Below are 20,140 nucleotides of genomic sequence, written 5' to 3' on the forward strand. Positions count from 1 at the left end.
GGAAAAATGTGATTCCTGGATGAACAGATCCATTAGTCACTGTACTGTGGGAGTGAGAAGAGATTGTAGCAGAAAATGGGTGTACACTGGTGCTAAGATTTCTTGTTGGCCATACTTGAGGGGGAGGGTGGGGGTGAGGGAGAGGGGCAGTCTTATCATGGGGTCTTGTGGCCTTAGTTTTAGCTTGATTAGAATGAAGGGAGAGAATTGCTTTTATTTCAGTGGGGCAAGATTCAATTCCTTTTTTTGTTGAGATTCCTGGAGAGGGAGAGGACAAAGGGGGGAACTTTGAGTGTGCTCATCAGGCACTGAAAAAGCAGAGATTGTTTTTTACCAAGTCTGGATAAATTTGAAACCCACCTTTTTGTCCATCCTTTCAAAGACATTGCAACTTGAAAAAGCTCTAATAAAATTTTTCTTCATTATGCATTGCTTTCCCTACCCTTATGTGAGGTTGTATTAGTCCATAGACATCAGAATTTGCCACTAGTGCATTTAGACAGTGAAGACTGTCTAGTCTGAAAGATGAGGAAGAGACAGACTTGCTGAACCCTTAGAGCTTCATCCTGTGTGCTTTACATGCCCAGCTTTTATCAAGTTGGGAGCTTGGGTGTAAATGACCTGCACAATTCTTGGAAGAAGCCAGTCCCAAAATGTCTGGTGATGGAAAGGATCTACCCCATTTGGTGCTACCTATGTCCAGTTTGCTCAGATAATGAGGAGTGCTAAAGCTTGAATGTGCTCAAAAGTTTTCCTCCTTGAGAAGGGTAGAGTTGGGATGGTCATTTAGTATGAGTTTGATTTGTTTAGAGAATGATTAGTGTCAGAGTCTGATCCTGTGAATGGACTGAGGTCCTTGCTTATTGTACAATGTGGATATTCTCTTGAGTGTGGAAAAAATGCTGGTGGAGCCTGACTAGATGCCCTAGAAAGGCCTTCATCAAAGTTGGGAGCTGTCCTAGATACTAGATTTTAATAGTTTGTTCTTGATGAAAATTCTGAATTTGGTGTATGGCTTGTGAAACTCACTCTTAAGAACTTCATGTAGTAAGTTAACCTGCTGATAATGCATAGCTGAGAGCCTACTGCACGTGACAGGGCATTAGCAGAGAAAGGTTGCTGTGGAAGGTCAAGAGTGGGACGACAGTTTAGGACAGGGTAGGGGTTCAACCTGTAAAATCAGATAATTCTATTTGGTAGGATAGATAAGAAAGACTGGAAGTAAAACCATCACCTTGGGAAAAATGGGTAAGCAAGTTGATGATTTTGGCAGGTAAGCCAGCTGCAGAGTAGAATGGTAGCAAAAAGAGAAACTTTATGGAAACATCAAAACCAGAGCAGCTTCAGAACCCAATTAGTCCTGATTTTTTTGATGACTTCCATTCATAATTTCAGCCAAAGTTGCCTGTATCCAGGCTATTCTTACCATGTGTTCATCCCACCCGTGTCAGAAAGAAATTTGTTTTGTCTTATTTCTAGTCTAGTTTTGTGGAGAATCACAGGATTGTGAAAACACCTAAGGGTTCGTCTGGTTTTCCAAACTAAGTTACCAAGCTTCTCCAGATACCTTTTTTAATTAGATACTTATTTTTTGACAGTATTATGATAGCATTATGGAATGTTGTCTTATCTGTGAGGTACAGGCATTGCTTTTATATGTACTGACTAGTCAATTCAATATATGCTTTGAACCAACTATTAAATGGTGATACTTTTGTTCTAAATATATTGTTTTGATTTCACAGGTGCCTGCATAAATATCACCAACAGCCAGTGCCAAATGCTGCCATATAACTACACTACTATAACTTCAGTTCTTTCCATTGTCAAAAGTATTGAAATGGAAAAGTTCCTGAAGTTCTTCAGTTATCTCAATCGTCTCAGCTGCTATCAACACATCATGCTGTTTGGCTGTAGTCTTGCTCTTCCTGAATGCATCAGTGACGGTGATGACAGGTATTTGGGAATGAAAATCAGTCAGTGACTAGAGCCAGTTGTGGTAGAATACTCGCTGTCTAATCAGACAAGGGAAGATCCAAACTAAGCCTGTGACCTTCTCATTGCAAAACTCCTGTCTGTCAAAGCTATTCACAACATTTCTGCGAAGATAAGCCAACTGCAATGGAGTTCTCTCAGAAAAAATATTGCCACTGTATGGAATAAAACTGTGATATTAGGGCAGTCAGGCTCAGCTTCTTAAAAAAGCTGTGTAAACTACTTTTACCCCATTACTCAAATCTGGATGTGTTGAAATAGAATGCTTTGTAACAAGATAAACACATTGGATATTTATGGTATTGGCATAGAGCGTGGTGGCTGCTAGTTAAATTAAACTTCAATTTTTTTAGTGTTTTCCTTCAGAAAAGTTAATATTTTAAATATATTTTATGGTATTAGGTTAGCAGAATGTATTCAGAGTGACAGAAACTGTTTTGGAAGCTTAAGAAGCGTGTCTTATTTTCTGCATTTACACAATTACACAGCCTTAGTATCATGTTCATGCACTTTTTTTCACTGGGTTTGATTTTAAAAAGGGTCAGTGAGTTTAACAGTGCTGAAATCAAAATACGGCACAAAAAGGAAAAGAGGATTTTTTTTTTAATATGTACACAATCTCTGATGTTTCTGGAGGGGGAAAGAGGGATGGTAAATTTCTTTCTCCTTATTTTAATTTCTCCTTATTTCCAATTTCTTCACTGTGAAATTCAGTGGAAGAGAATATGGCAATTGTATGTGTGATTCGGTTGACACAACAAGAACCAAGAAGCTGAAAGCTGTGCAGTTTAGCAGGGATAGGATGCTTATAATAAAATGTTCTATGAGATGAGGTAAGCTGGTCTAAAATATAGTTGCCAATGAAAGGTACAGTCCCACTCCAGGCGATATATGCCTGCCATTTCCATTTCACCAGAGTGATTCCTGGATTGGACAATTAAGCTCACTAAACTGACAGAAAATCAAGCCAGAAAAGAAGTATACAAATGATGATATGGATAGGATCAGGGTGGCGGTAAGGCTGCGTGGGTAACAGTGGAATGAGACTTGCTATTAGACTGGCTGAACCATTGAATCCAAACACACCTGTGCGCATATCTGTGTTAGCCTACTGAAATCTATTTTCAATTAACCCTCTTTAATTCAGTGTGTGATTAATTATAGCCCCCTGCTCCAATTCAGTATTACAATTGTTCCAGTTAAAGAATCTGATAAGACAGAGCCTTAAGCTACCTGCTGTGTCTAGGAATCATAGAACAAAACAAGAAAAGTGCATTCAGGTAATAAATGGATGCATTTAAGCATTCAAGAACAGAAGAGGCAATTTCTCTGTGGCTTCACTTGTTCTGCCTTGTTTGGAATTTGAGTTTCACAAACCTTGAGAGCGAGTGGTGTGTGTCAGAAATGCAAAGCTCATAGACCAATCAAATAGTCGTGAAAGGACAGGATTTTTACCTTTTCTCTTCCATTTCTTTCCTGAAGATATCTTTCTTGCAGGGCTTACATTATGACAGCTGTCTTGCTAATTTAAGAAGAAGTTAAGCTAATGTTTGGAACATGCGGGTTTTTGCTCTGGTTTTGGGTGGCAACCAAAATACTTTGAGGTGCAAGAGTTAGGGTTTTTCATTGTGTATATATTTTGCCCCCACAGCAGCAACCTTCTACCATTAATTTTTAATCTCAAAGCTGGAACTGGACTTCCGTGTCCTGGTTTATGTTCTAGAGGTCACAATGCCTCCCTCTATTCTGATTTTAAAATCTTTTTTGTGGAAACTGTTCTGGCCCTGCAGGCTGATTGGGAAGAAAGTCCATTGTGAGACTAAATGACGCAGGATTACAATAGAATCTGACTTCACTTTAAGTAAACATGTCTCCAGAGTATGTCATGGGTGACACTGAAAATGTAGGCTGAGTGGCAAGTACAGGAAGAACCATAAGGGTGGGTTGACAAAGTGCTGGTTTGTAAAATCTAGTTTGCTAAACCTGAGTTGTCCTACTTTAACTTCTGCTTTTTTCTTTAAAGAAAATACTTTTTACTGTAGGCAACAAAGATTGTTGTGATTACTGTTTTTTGTGTAGCACCCAGTTATTGCAGGCAAACAGGTGTATATCAAAGTCAAGAATAATGATTTTAAGAAGCATCAGATCGGCATAAAGTAGTTACTTAACACCTTCCCTTCCCCTCTCACCCCAGTCCCATCCCCTCAGTAACTCCTTTTAGTGAGATCTAGAGAAAGCTGTTGGTATGAAAAGCTCTTGGTATAATTGGGAAGTTACTTTGTATGTGAAAATGGAAGAGACAGACCTGTTTTAGGCCTGTTGAATAAGGGAATCTGGGAGGTAGAAACATACTGAAGGAGAAGCAGAAGAGCCACTGTGGAAAGACTGTGATGATAATGAATGGGGATATGTCCATATACTGTAACCCTTCTTTTGGGACTGTGGTTGTTTTTAACATATGGTATCGCAAAGCATACAGTGGTATGAGAACAAGTGTTACTGACGTTGTCACTAGTTCCTCCAGTCAATTACAGCTGTCTCATTCTAATTGCCATTGCATCTCTGGTCGTAATTTTTCGTCTATTGATATTTCTTTCTTTTATAGAGTGATTGTTTCAGATTTATGTAAACCATAATTTGACAAATGCTGCTTACACAGTAGAGGAGAAATGAAACTCATGATGCTCAGATGTCTATTCTTAGGTATTGTCAAGAGAGCCTGCGTTGGCAGCTGCAGCCATGGGAGCAATAATTATAACAATGTGTTACAAGAAGCAACAAGAAGGAAAGTTACAAACACTAATCTTTGGCATCCAGTGTGCTGTCATTACATAGCTTTGCTCTGATATTTAAACTTGTATCTGTTTCACATTTATCTTTCATGTGTTGTGAACATTGTATTCATTAACACTTGAAGGAGATTAAGTTTCTAGGCGGAGAGCATCTTCAGTGTTTGTGTAACACACAGTGTAGTTAGGCACTGGGATCTCTGATTACTACCACAGTACTGTTGCTCTTAAAAATTATTATTCTGTATCTTACTGCAATGAAAATCATGTGTAGCAGTAAAAAAATATTAATTTAAAAAGCTGTATTTAATTCCAGCAACTGGATATACAATCAGCTAGCCCTGCTCTTTTAAGAAAATATATAACAGTACCTTTAAAATACTAGTTTGCAGTAAAGGCAAAGTTTGAAAATACAGCTAAAACCTGTGTGAGCATGGAACGTGGAAAGTTGAAGTGCAATAAGACTTCTTGCTTGCTTATTACTTGACCATAATTTGGATAGTAAGAGACTTTATTTAAAGGCACTATGAAACTTCTTCAAAATCAGACTTAAAAAGACCTGTCTTAATAGAGTCCAGCAGCACTGCTAAGAGAACATGACTCAATCCTGAAAAGTAACACCAATGATGCAAGAACATGTTCAACTAGTTCATGTGCTTAACTAATAACTTCTAAAACATTCAAGGTGTAGTAACTTTGTCCTTTTGGGTCGTATTAGTCTGCAACCTATTACCACCAAATGCAACTTTACTTTACGTGTTGTAAGAAAGATCTGTCCTCAGAGCTGTTGGTCACGATTAATGGTTTAAGCTAGCGAATTCTGCTTTACCATTGGGAGACACTAAGAGTGGGCCAAAGGTCAGGTACTGCAACGTAGTGGATGCTTATTTATAGCAACTCACTTGCAGTGGATTCCACAAGTCCTACAGACTTCAGCTATTGCATTTAAGAAGACCAAAAAAATCTGAAAAAAGTTAGTGTGCAGTGTTTTCAGATTTTTGAAAGAAAAAAGGGTGTATTTTAAAGCCAAAATGAATTTAAAGATTCAAAATCAATAGAGAAGTTCATAGTGGGTCAGCTTATAACTGCATAATGCAGACTCACTGAATGATGCTTTCTAACATTTATTGCTTTCTGTGAATACTCATGTTTCAGCAAAAGACTTGGTAAAATAGACAAGCTATATAAGATCCTGAAGGCCTGTGTACATGGCTTATTTTAGACTTTTTATGCTGGGAATAAATTTGAAGGTTATGGATTCTGATAATACCTCTTCACTGTCATGCAGTCTTCTACAGCAGAAAGTAATAGCTTGAGTACTTCCACTAATCCTCTATGTAGAAGTGTGTTCCATAAAGCCAAGGAAATGCCTTCCGTTGATAGATACACAGTGTCTCACATCTTTGGAGGTCAAGCTTAATTTAAGCTCTGCCTAGAAAATAGTGTTAGGGCCATGCAAATTAAAAAGTATAATAAGCTCTCACGGTAAAATTCTAATGCACCTTGCATTTATGTATCTGTTTACTCACTATGCTTTTTTTAATGTCAGACATCTTTGAAAATGAAGTTGTGAACGGGTTTGTCTTCAGTTAGGGCTGAAAGAGGCCATCTGAGATCATGGCTTTTTATGCTGGATGCTGTACAAACATGCACTGAGGGGCAGCCTCCTGCCTCTGCAAGTTTATAGCCCAGCTGAATAAAACAAGTAAAGCATAGGAAGAGAAAGTAATGCTGTCACGTTAGTAGCTAGGGAATTCAAGACTGAGCAAGAAATCTTCAGTAGAGCAGAGAACTGAACCTGTAACACTTACATCCTGTGTCTTTAGCTACAATGTTATTTTTCCTTGTGATTGAAGTCTGCAAATTTATTTCACTCATTATCATTTGTTCACTTCAATTGTGATCTAATAGCTACTGAATGTAAGAGGAAAAAACTCTTTGCCATAATTTGCCTTTTTGCCTCCCCTCCTTGCCCCGCTCAGGTTCATTCTCATAGAATCATAGAATGGTTTGGGTTGGAAGGGACCTTTAGAGGTCATCTAGTCCAACCCCCCTGCAGTGAGCAGGGACATCTAAAGGAGAAAATAATATAATGAAGGGAAAATGCTTCCTTTCAATTTCATGCTCTTTCTTACACAGGAGTTTGCCATGTTAATGTCTATATGTATCGAATATTTTTCTTGTCCTGTAATACCTATGCTACACACAACAGTAGCCAGATAAAGACTTGTAGAAAGCCAAAGAAGTGAGAATAGGGCTACATGGTATGGTGGAGGCAGGGAAAATTAACTAGTGAAAATTAGGTTAATGGGAAAAAGGTTCTAAGAAGCCATGAATAGTTTGTATGCAGTCAAATATCCTTTGAAAAGCCGCTCTGTTATGACTCATAGTGGTAAATTCAATTTTGTGGTGTTTTTTTTTTCTTGTTCATTGTCTTAATCTATTTTCTGTAATTTATGAAGAGGAAGAAAAGAAAATGTCTCATTTTCATTATGGACACAAACTAGTGTGAAATATTAGGTGCAAAAAACAAATCCAAGGGTTTGTGTTGTGTCTTTTATTATAAGCCAACAACAGTTAAAAACAAATTTGGGGCGAGGTACAAGGAAAGAGAGGAAGAAAATGTCTTTCAAGTTCTCTTAGAATATGGAAAAGAATCATATTTCATAGAATAACGGATCTCTGTCTGTGTTTTGTGTAACCTATGAATGAGATCAGTGATGTGCCTATTTCCCTTTTTCTGCTTTTGTGAACTGCACTCCTAAGCTTATCCATGTTCTTTGTTTCTCCTGCTTACAGTTAAATTAATTTTTATTTGATTTTCTTTTATCACAGTGCACATTTAGACTTTTTAAAATAACAAGACATTATATAAAAACTATTTTTAGAGTTAATTGAGGCTTTTGAAGTGTTTCGAAGAAAAAGTTGATTGATTCACATAGATCTTGTTTACATAGCTAATGAAAATTTTTATTTGAAAACTTTGAACAGGAAGCTATCACCATACATTTAAGTCAATATCTATTATGCAAAGTCCGTAATGGGTTTAATTGTGTACGAATGATGTATGAATGTGTATGAGTTTGGATAGGCAATCCTCCACTGGCACATTTCAGTCTTGTTTTAAGGTACCTAATTTTGGTAACAAAAAGCAGGTAAATATGCTGACAAAATAGGAGCTGCTAGGAGCCCTGGGTAAGCAGTCTCGTAGGCAGTCCGTGACACGTCTGCTACGCTATCTTTTATAATCCACCTGTGTAGACATGTCAAATTAATAGTTGCACAGACAACTTTGCCTTCTGCAGCATTTAAGAAATGTTTTAAGTTTTACAGACTTGTGAAGTTACAGTTTCAGAGTAATTTTTGAAGTAACTGTATTGAGAAACCCTCCTAGAAGGATCTTTAGAGTCCCCTATCATAATCCTATCTGTGATGGTTTCATTAGAATTTATGCTACCTGATGTAAAAAGTTCAGCTACAGCATTGATGGCCAGTCCTCTGAGGAAGAAGGTGGGACAATTTTCTCCTACCCTCCAGTGCCTTGTATTTTTATGTTCTCCTCATGACTCCATTCAGTGTATTTCTTGCCATGACCCGGGCACTTGGGGTGGAGGCTGCTTTCAGACGCCTATAAAGGGGCTACCAGTTGTTTCCCGAGTTCGCAGTCTGGCTTTTCACACCCTGTGGGAGTTGCTTCATCCTTTTAATATGCTTTCTTTTTTATGGTGCCTCTTTAGACCAAGCAAGTTAACATGACTCAAAGAGGCCATTCTGACTAGAGTTTTGGCAATGGTTCTCTGTCAGGGAGATCCATCTATCATATTCATCAGCCTTGAAACAGAAGATTCTAAATGTCAACTTTTTAATCATGAGTAAAGCAGAGGTGATGCTCAGTGGATGAAGTGCTTTCTAAAGTTTGAGATCACATGTGTTTTGTTTTAAATGTTGCCATGTCTTGGCTTTGAGCCCTCAGGAATCCAACAGACCAATTATGTACAAGAAAGCACACTGTTGTAAAATCTGTCTTTAAATACATAACTGAGTCATAATCCAGCCTTCAGTTTTTAAATCTAGTTGTGGTTCATGTAAGCACAATTGTGACTTGAACCACACAACCATGGAGATCCAACTAATGAAAAACATGTCTAGTCAAATCCTGTCAAAAGTGACACAAAAATTAAAGAGGAAGAGAGTGTGATAAAGTTGTGAAACCTTTTCCACACAAATAGTGTGCTCTATCTGCCACTGTTATTCATTTTCGTGTCTTTCATTGTTCATTTAAAGCATTCTACAAAGGAAATTGATAGAATTGTTACTGTTCAGCAGAAAAACTGAAGAACAGTAACACAGGGTGTGTATTACTTGAGAAAGCCCAGACCAGCAGAACAAATAAATACTTTTCCTTTCTTTGTGCTCTTTGTACCAGTTAATATGCCTTCCAATAGGTATAATTTCACCAACAGTTACAATAATAGTAATTGCATCGTCTAATTCTTTTAGAAGTAAAACATTGAGGATAGAGTTGCTAATGGTAGATACACAACACGCCACAAGAAGCATTTAGTAAAGTGTTTCTTGCACAATGTAAATACTCAGTTTCAACTCCAGTCTACCCTCAAATTGATAATGCACTAATTCAAGGTGAAATAGAACTGATTTACAGCAACAAGAAAGTGGAATGGTTGGCAGGTGTAATGCACAGAGTAGAGATTCAAAGTAGCAAAAATGTTTGCTTAAGCTATCTGTAAAATAGAACTACACAGTTCCTGTGTACTTTTGGAAATATTTATGTACAATAACAGATGTCATATGCAAGGTCATAATTGAAACCATGTTTCAGTGAATGTGATGAACATGCCTAAATGCTTTTCCTAAATAAAAGGACAGTGAATCAAATCAGAGATAGTTCGAACAGAAAATTGAATAAGTAATAAATGGATACATATGAACAAAGGAAATCTACACTATGCAGATTCAGAAAGTGATGGAGTATTTGCACGGAGAAAGGAATTAAAAGAAAACAAATCCTCCAACTCCTGCTCCAAGGAAAGGAAATTGTTCAGGAAACAAAATTTTATTTCTGCTGTCCTATGACTAGAATGTGTTCTTCATGAGATACAAGTGAGACATTAAGTTAAGAAACAGCTGGTTTACATCTGACTTCAAAGAAAGGAATGCTCACATATTTCTGACAGATTGGCATTGACCATCTTGCCAAGAAACAAATCAAGAATCTTGAAGAAACAGCGTTCAAGAAGCAGCATTTCTGAAGATATATCTTTCTTCTCAATGCAGCCTGTATTACTCATGAATAATTTCATACTTCATGAGTTATTTTGTTAGTTTGTGTAACTGTTACTTATAAGGCAGAAAAAATGTGGTAATGAGAAGCTTACACTTCGCATTGTCCCTCAAAACTCAGATCTTGAAGTCAACGTGTCATACTCATCACCTTAGGAGCCATTACTCTTGGTCCCAAGCAGAGACAGTTTAAAGGTGACAAATACGAAGTTTGTTTTTGCATGGAGTGCTAAGGAAAGTATAGCTAATGACGTGGCATTGGCCAACTATATTTAAAGTTGGTTAACATGGTTTCTTAGAGGACCCTTTCTCCAGATGCATATAATTTTTGTGTGTGTGTGTGTGAAAGCACCATTTAAAATTTTTTATGTCTAATATCTGTTATGGGCAAAAAACAGAAAAAAAAAAAAAAAGGGTTGCTTATGAAAAAGCATTCCTGTGATCACCAAGAGTACCTAGTATCTCCAAGTATTTGAGCAATGGAACTTGAAATTTAGCAGGAGGTTGCTCTAATAAGTGGTAAACTCTTTATCGTGGCTGTTGGAAGCTAGGAATATAAGGGAGGTAGAAACGAAAATTGTTTACTTTAGGGGAACTTTAGGTTTATAAGGTTTATGTACCTATGGATCCTACCGAAGTTAATCCCCAAATTCTGGGTTACACATCTCTGAAAAATCATAGAATCTCTGAAAGCTTCTCTGTCCGTGTCATGGCTCAGCTAGTGTGGGTGGGCCTAAGACTGACTCTCCCTGTCTCTGGCCCTCCCAGTAGCTAGGGGTGGCACTGGAGCTAGGTACAGGTCCGTACAGAAAAGGGCCTGAAATTAAGTCTCTGATGCCAAACTCTTTTACACTAATGTACCAGTAGATGGCAGATGCAGTGTAGGGGAAGGACAAACCAGGGACAAAATATAGGGAAAGCAGGACAGAGAGATTAGATGCTGGAGAGAATTTCCCCCCCGCTCCCCTTCAGAGAACTGTCCTTTCCCTGCGCACAACTAGAGGCTGTTTGCAGTTACTGGTATGTATAATTTTTAAAGAAGTCAATGTACAGAAGGAAGGGATTTCTTAAGAAATTAATTAAAAAATCAAAAGCTAGAAAAGTGATATAGAGATATGGGCAATGGCATCCTACATTGGCCAGAATGATGTTATGATGTTTGTGGTCCAGTGGGTGTGAAGCCAGTATTTGCCATAGCAGGCAGCATCAGACTTGTACACAGTGTTTCACCCTCTCCACTGATTTAATGTACTGACCACAAAAACTTTTCCAAATCACAAAACAATCTTCTTTCAAAGTGTACATGTTTGGGGGGGATTATGGATAGACCAGAGGTAAAAGGTTATCAACCAGAGAACATTTTTGAGAACAATCTGGGCATGGGAATGTCCCTTTGAAAACATATTTCACAGTGCTACTCAGAGGAGTTAAAGGAAGGGAAGGAGGCAGAAAAGAAAATCGGGAGGACTGGTTATTTTATGAATGCATATTTTACTGATTGATTGCCTCCAGCTCTGTTGTCATAATGATTTGCTGTGTGTATTACCTATTATAAGCCATGGTTTCTGGTTTCTAAGTTGGTATGTTAAGTAGGGATCACAGGCCATCTTCCTACACATGCAATATATTATTACTTATAAATAAATACTCACCATTAAAGTAATTTAAATAATTGTTTACAAGAAATCATAAAATGAACATGGGTTTTTGTTAATGTTTATTTGGCAATTTAATATATCTGCTAGAAAAACACACTTTGTTTTTACAAACTGAGATTTATTTCATCTAATAAATTGCAGTAATTGTAGGGCAGGAGCTTTCAGTAAAACATCGTATTTTCACAGACATTGCGCAAGTATTAACACTGATAGTTTCCTATCAGACTTGTGCCTCTGGACTCACAATCAGAAATGTATAGATGAGGGAACATTTGATCTTACTATAGCAAAACTCCTCTAGTAGATATGAGTATACCATCTTGTGCAGAAGTTAGTAAAGGAAAGGGTTTTTGGTTGAACAGTGATTAAATGACTCTCCAAGAATTCATAAGCTTTTCAGCTCATGTTTAGCTTGTTTTAGTGCGCAGCTTATTAACAAATAACTTTTAAACCATCTGCACTTAAAAACTGATGAGAGTTCAGTTAGTGAAACCTTTCATAAGTTTGTCTCTCCTATGAGAAGTTATTGTTACCCTTCAGGAGACCATAGTGGTAAGTGCCAGGCTTACCACTCACAGGCTGAGCAGGACAGGCAAGTTAGAATAACAGCATCATGCAGGTGGGAAGGGACTTCTGGAGCTCTTCTAGCCCACCCCCTTGCTCAGATCAGGGCCAACTTTAAAGATGGACAAGATTGCTCAGGGCCATTTCCTGAGTGTTTTGAGTATCTCTAAGGATGGAGGTTCCACAATGTCTCTGGAGAATGTGTTGCAGACCACTGTTTCATGGTAGATTTTAAGTAAATATAATTCAGTAGCGCTGCTGAATTAATCAGTCTTATCCTGTTTCCCTGCTTGTTATGCCCCAGCTCAGCAGTGCCTTTTCCATATCCTGGCAGGAGTATTGGTTCAGCTCCATGACATATGGGATCCGGAATCTGATCTGAATTAAACTGGGAGTGACTGATCATTGTGTAACAGCATCAAGTGTCATGCTGGCACAAAGCGGGAGGGAGGAGAGGTGGGGAGAGGTTCAGAAGCCAGGCTGGGGATGGGTAGGACAGCTTCTTTCTTTTGATGATATCTGCTCCTGCCAGCTTGAAGTGTTTCTGAAACAACTTTAATGTGAGGAAGCAGCATGATAACGGATCACAGTTAATTTGTACTCCACAGAGAGGAGCCTAGAGTGTAAATGAATGGTAGGCGTGTCTGTGATTCTTTAGGATTCCTGACAAGGTGCAGCTCAAAAAGTTTTAACTTAGGCTGATTCTTGAGGTCTTCCATTTGACAGTGCTCTGAAGTGCACAGGGAAGCATGAGTTCTGGAAAGCTACATGAAATTAAGGGTAGCTATCATAGTGATCTGTGGAAATGGGAGGCTGCCCTTTAGACACAATGTTGTTTTGGGTGCCTTTATTATCCTTGTCATACAAATAGTTAGAGCAGCCTTGCAGTGTATGATTTACTCACTGTTACTGAAGAATTTCTGTAGCAATGCTACGGTTGAAATAGCTTTGTGTGACTCAGAGGACTTCCATTTCACTGTGACAGCTTGTCTTTGCCAAGTGTGAATTTTGTTTGCCAACATGAAAAGATCTTGTAACCTGGATTCTCAGGCATAGTAGGAGCTTATTTTTTGCAGGAGACATTTCTACAGAGTAAACTAAATCAACAGTGTGCTCAGCATTTGCATTATAAATATCAGGCAAGAATTTTCAGAACTTCATTTAGGAGTTTTGGCAGATGATAAAAGATTGTAAAAATAGCTCATAATTGTAGAAATATTGATAACAATATTTATTTAAAGTGATTCCTGGCTCAACTATAGCTCTAATGAATTAATTTACTACATCTCTCCCATTTTCACTGTCATGTTTGAATGAAGTGATGGGATCAGTAGGAGAAATCTGGAAGGGCTGGACACTTTAGTCAGGACAGATCCTCTCAGCTGATTATGGTTGTCATACAAAACACATGATATAATTTTGCTAGTTTTTTTGTGGTAATAATTCCAATGCTATATGACAAAATTTATGTAGCACTTTGCCAAGTATGGTAGAACAGAGAAAGTGCTTCTGCTATACAGGGTATACATTAGGCGTTTGTTATTGTTATGGTATGGTATGGTATATGTCTCAGCTGTGACATATGGTGCTGTCATATCCAGGAAGTGACTGAAGGGTCAGAGTGGATTTCTGAATTTCTCTTTGTTGCTGATTCCAGATAGAAATTAGTCCCTATTTTGGTCAAAATAATTCATCTGGCTTTTGTCTACAAAATAAATTATTACACTGACTAAAAATTCTAACCTGCATTGTAGAGACTGTATGTGTCCATCCTTATGGATATCAGCTGAGTTTGGCCACATTGTCTGAAGAGTGTTGCTAGGCCTGAAAGAGTTGTTAAATTCAGCAGCAGCTGATGTAGAAGATGTTAAATTCAACAGCAGCTGCTGTGTCCTTTATTATTTTCTGGGTGTATAAGAGGAGTCTTTTTAATCTGATGGTATCTTTGGATTTGTTCCCAGTTCCGCTTTCACTGGAATCAGGAATTTATATTTCCTTCCTCTGTCTGAATAGCCTTCAGAGTTCTGTGTGAGCTCTTCGTTAAGCATGGTACTCCTGAGTGTCAGTGGTCTGTTTTAAGACTTCTGCAAGTGTAACTCGTTTGCTGTCTCTTTTCTGTTGCCACCAGATATGGCAACTATTAAGGAATAGTTAACTGGACCTGTAGTTTTTAGAGGAAAAAATATAAGGCATCTGTATGGACCCACAGAACAGATTCCAGTCCAGTTTTTTTACCTTATTTGGTTCAGAGTCTTTTGTGTTCTCACAGCCTATAAACAGATTGCATGCTCTTCGATGCTGCAGGCAATTCATTCAGTATCTCCATCTTTTTCATTCTCATTGTATAAACCGGGTTTTTTTCAATTTCTTGAAAAGGGCGTTCCTCTTGTGGCTCATCTGCAATTGCTAACCTTGTGACACAGATCAAACTTTCTGCACTAGCTGTAGATCATTATACTCGGTCCCTGCAGGGCAGATGAGTGGGCATCTACCAGCAAATCAGCCAATTAATAGTAGGCCTTAATGCTGTGTAAACAGATGGAGCCGTTCTTCAGTCTCCCACCTCAGGGGAACTGAGCTGCTGCCGCCTTTTGCCAGGATCACCTCTGAGGCCCTTTTTTTTCTCCTTTAATATGTTAGGTGTTTCTCAGACTGTGGGTCCTGTGTAGTCCTTTTACACGTTAATTATGCATCTTTGTGCTTATACACAGGAACGTGCTTCAAGAAAACAATGCATGCATTTGAGCTAAAAGTAATGTGGGAAGTCAGAAACATATGTACAGCTATCTCTGCATTCAGTCCTACAAAGTGTTGCATGGAGTTGAGGCGCCTTCCCTAAATGTTGCTATATGGATTCAATATGATTTTATCAAGTGAAATAACCACAAAAATATAAAATTTTCTTGCTTTCTTTTCAGATCTTATGATATAAAGAAGCAAATTTCAGATTTAAACCCATCTCTGGAGACAAAATAGAAAAGAAAACGCAATCTTTCCTAATAACTTGCAAGATAAAGATGAAAACTGAACAATGAAAGACAAGAATACATTATTTCCTTGATTATGTGAAATTGAAACCTTAAACAGCCCATTTATTTACAAATCCACAAATCAAAAAAGTAGTATTCAGATCTTTATAAGTTTGCTTTGTATAGCTTTATTCAGGGGCTCTGAATATGCTCTCTGCCTGTTAGAGTACTGTGAGAGGGTACAGAGAAAGATTTCACGAGAGTTATCACTCTAAAAAACTGTAACGCTGGGTGTGGGTGTTTGCTCTACTGTAGAAACTTCCTTCTGTGACACACACACAGATAGATAGATAGATAGATATGCTGTGTAAGTCTTTATCATTAGAAAATCCCGAAAAGTATTAATGAGAATTAGAACTAACAATGGCTGGTGTGTCAGCCCGTCACTTTGATTTGTTTGATTTCAGGACTGTAGGAACACGAAGGATAGTCTCAGTGTTCTTCCCATAATTTTTGCATGTTTCCTGGGTTTTTCAGTTTGTCCCTGTCCCCCTCTCCCCACCCCAGCAGTCTCTTGCAATTGTATTACCAGTTCCTTTGTTTTGCCTCAGACCTTAGGTCTGTCATCATTCTTAGCCTGCGGGCCTGTGAATGATACAGTGCAGTGCTCTGTAGCAAGGCTGTAGTATGATTAATATTTCCTCTGGTAGCAATGCCAGTTTAAACTTTTCCTTAAACAGATTTGGCTGAAAAAATTGTCCAACCAAATACCCTACAGTTGTTTTTAACTTGGCTCAATACCTGAAAAGAGCTTACTGTGTGGCCACAGAAATAGTTATCCTGGAACAACTGAAGGGATGGAGTTGGAGAAAGAACAGTAATGAGGACCAGCCATAGCTGAAAATGTTCATCCGTCTGCCTTCAGTCAGGTCATCTACTGAACCGCAAATGTGACCTTCAGCCAGAACAGGTGCAGTCGACAGTTGTGTGTTCTAAGACTGGTCTTCGTGCTGTATTTTCAACTCTGTTGTACCAACTTTGTTTATAACCTTTTGCAAGTCATCTACCCTCTATTGTTTTAATGTAATGCAATAATGAATTTCTTACTAGGGCATGGCTGTGGCAGTACTTTTACAGTGGAGATGCTAATGTGAAGACACAAAGAAGTGCCACAGAAAATAATGAGCATTAGATATATTGTAGAATTTACCAGGTTGCATGGAGAGTCCCTGCAGGATGGTTAGTTGTATATTTTATTTAATGCTTTTGTCAGGTTTAGCAATTTCTACCGCTCCCTCTCCTGACAGCTTATTCCTGCTTTGCCTCTACCTCTTTGGAGGGGCCAATTCAGTTGTTAGATGAGAAGAAAAGAATACTTTTTTTTTGTCACATTATTTTTCAGCTGAATCAATTACTTGACCTGGCTTACTATACAGCCTACTAACAGCTGTTATTACAAAATGGAAAGCAGCACAGAAGCAGATATAGACATTTGGGAACAAGAGCTGCATATAGAGCCATGCCCTCAGTGGCTGCTGGGTTTGAGAGCCAGACCCTTGAGCTACCTTGAACAATTGTTCCTTAGAAAATCTGTTAAATTCTGGAGCAAGACGACAATAGCTGCCTAAAAGATCTTCCCTCTCCTTACTGCTTCTTGTAGCATACTACTTTGATAATTTCCAGTACTCAAAATAACCACTTAAGTGACTTGCAGAGCCTGCTGATGAGCCCTGTGCATGGTAATGTGATTGCAAAGAAGAGAAGTCAGTATTACAGAAGGAGTAATTTCTGAAAAGAATTAATCTAAAAATGTAAAGCGTCTTTAAGTGAGTCATAAGGACTAGATCCATGTAGGATTATAATCAGGCAATTTGAATTCCAATTTAAGTGGATTCTAGGTGATTGGCATGAAGAGGAAGTCAGATCATCTGCTCTCAGGCAGTGTGTAGCCTCTTTGGAAGCTTAAAATCAGTTCACATCATAGTTTTAGAGCATATATTGTATTGTATATATCTGCTTCAATGAATATTTGCTATAAAAATCTTGCGATACCTAGATCCTCTGAAGAAATGAAAAACCCTTATTTATTCTTTTTACCCTTAATATACTTTTAAATCAACTATAAAGAACATTTTTATTTATTTTGGTGCCATACGATTCTTAATGTTGATATCTCTATGCAGCGGAAATAACTGAAGTATGAACTTTTAAGTGTGGGGAAACCAACCATGGAGTTAAAAATATGTCACATATCTGTTCCTTCATCAAACTCCATCTTCAGCAAGTTTTTTCCATGAATATCCTGAAGAGCAGAATTGCATATAATTGCATAACTAATATGTTATGACCTACTTCTGTGCCTGCCACTGGCGCCAAATAAATTATGGTAAGATTGCCATAGGCCTGCCAGTTTATTTTTAAAATGATTGGTCTCTAAGTAGCTGTAAATAAGACTAATCAAGATGGAGATTTTTAATCATCTTTTCATCCTTCAGTAGATTAAGCAGTATGTCCATACTGAACTTGATAATTATCCAGAAATATTTAATTTATGGAGCACACATGACTGAACATTGAAACTGGGCCAAATATTGCAGTAATTGCTGGATAATCCTATGTTTTCTAGTTTGTCAGGGCTTCTCTAGAGAATGCAAATTCTGCTTGGCTTATTTAATCACTATGCATTTGTCTTTTAGAAGCCTAATAATTTCTGAATTATTATTGTGCTGTGTATATATCCAAACATTTACACTGCACTGTAATATTCAAACAGTGATTGTATAAGCTAAACAAATGAGGTGAACTTCATATGTTTCTCATTTTTTTATATACATGTAAATAATTTAATATGCATATGAATCTTCTGAAAAAAATTACTCATCTAACGTTTTTAGAAACTTTTTAACTATTATGTGTAAAAATAACTGTGCATAGTTATATTTTAATATAACTTTTTACTATTCTTTCTAAAATTTTCACTGAAAATAATGATCAGTATGTTGGAAGACCTTTGGAAACAATGAACTGTATATTGAGCTTTGCTATAATTACATTTGAAGAAATTAGCATACTTATACTACTGTTACCTGATGGCTATGTCAGTCTATAACTGCAGTGTGGTGCTGTAGAAGTTAACGATTTAGGTGTGGGTTGAGGAGAACAAAGATCATATTTAATACTTCACACCTGTATAAAACTTCATCTGAGAGTCCTGAAGAACTGTTTGTGCAGGTTTTTTCAAATAGTCACATCTGTACAAATCATAAGAGCAGTATAAATTCAGTTAGCTGTAGTAAACTCAAGTAGATCTCAGTCACAGGGTTGTTAAATTCAGGTAATGCCCTTACTATCACTTCTTTGGGAAGGAAAAAGTTAGCAGAATATACTGCCTTCAAATTACTATTTGTGATCATCAGGTATGCTGCGTTGGACCAGTGGGAACCATATACAGTTAATGAGGTAGAATCACTGCTTACTTTTCTTTTCACTGTAATGTAATTTTGTAGTGTATTGTGTGTTTTCGTAAAAAATAAACAAAAAGTTAACTCTAAGCATATCAGTCTGAATAAATTAAATGGCTAGCATTCACAAATAGATCAAATCAATACTCCATTTTAGTTATGTGGCATCTTATTTCTTACAGATATTTTGGAACTCAAGAGCCTTCCAAAGTAAAGTAGAGGCATTTCTTTTGGCATTTTCTGTATTAAGGAGCCTCTGTTAAACCAGTGGGTCTGCTCATGTGAATACCTCTGCCCACATGTGATTATGCTAATATAACTTTTTAGTAGTAGTAAATTAGTTAGAAATTAAAAGTTAAAAAATGTCTAAAACCCCAAATGAAAGTGACTGGAAACTTCATTTAGGGAGCTTCTCAGGCTCCAGTCAGGAGGCAGGGATGTCTACTGCAGAGCTGTTGCTGTGCCGTTTCTCTTCACATCGAATAGGTTCTGTGAAAAACGAGAGGAGTGGTTTAGAACATCTTTATCTGAAGAGCCATAGTAAACTTTTAATTTGCCAGTACAATGTGCAGGACTAATAAGTGGCAGCTCTTCGTGTCATCAGAGGCACCACTGGTCCTTGGTTTTGTACACAGCCAGATATGTGCTTTATGGTGCTGAAATTTTCTGCCTTTCAACACATCGCAGTCTGGTGGTGAAAGGTACTATTTTAGAATATATCTGCTTCTTTCCAGGCAATAAGTAAGCTGCCAACTAGGAAGCTGCAAGAGACAATTTTAAGAGATGAAGGTCCTTGGCTTGTTTCCAAGATAACTTCAATGCTGCAGCATGTGAAGTGTGTTTTGTGAAAGCCCTTAGCATTACCTGGAGAATATATCTCTAAAGATGCCTGTTTTGAAGCAGTGGTTCCAATTAGAGTATGTAACGAGCTCAGTAACAACACTGGCAGCACATTCCTCCTGTTAGATACTAAGCAGAGAAAGGCAACCACTGACTTCAGAATACTTATGCAAGTGAGTATTTTGTTTTACATCAATTTCTTCATGTTACCATGAAGTTACCAGGAAGTTCTGGCAGCTTTTTATTCCTTGCTTGTGGGGTATGCTGCCCTATCATGCCGTTGCTAATAGTACTGTGTTTTTATCTCTAACTGTAAAATGAAACACTAAGTAAGGGAACTCTTGGGTACTGTGGACTTTTTCAATTCAGGCCACTTGTTCCTGAACACAGAGTTCTAGCCACGTTTTTGGGGTGGGCAGGTACAACCAAGAGTCAGACACAAAGAGAAAGACGGTAGGATCTAAGTGGGGTACTAGGAAAAAGATCTTTTCTATGGCATTATGAATGGTTACAAATGAAGCAAAACTGCATTTGCTAAAGACCAAAAGGTTCTGCAGTAATTT

General features: G+C 37.8%; 1 protein-coding gene across 1 annotated transcript in view; it reads left to right on the forward strand.

Moving 5' to 3' along the window:
* Positions 1-20,140, forward strand: part of CORIN (corin, serine peptidase) — a 171,032-nt gene that overhangs the window by 63,964 nt on the left and 86,928 nt on the right. Inside the window, exon 4 of the mRNA XM_075091557.1 lies at positions 1,746-1,956. Coding sequence (XP_074947658.1) covers positions 1,746-1,956 — 211 coding nt within the window. The remainder of the gene's footprint in view (positions 1-1,745; positions 1,957-20,140) is intronic.

This window comes from Phalacrocorax aristotelis, chromosome 4 (genome assembly GCF_949628215.1).
Source record: "Phalacrocorax aristotelis chromosome 4, bGulAri2.1, whole genome shotgun sequence".
In the NCBI taxonomy this organism is placed as follows: Eukaryota; Metazoa; Chordata; class Aves; order Suliformes; family Phalacrocoracidae; genus Phalacrocorax; species Phalacrocorax aristotelis.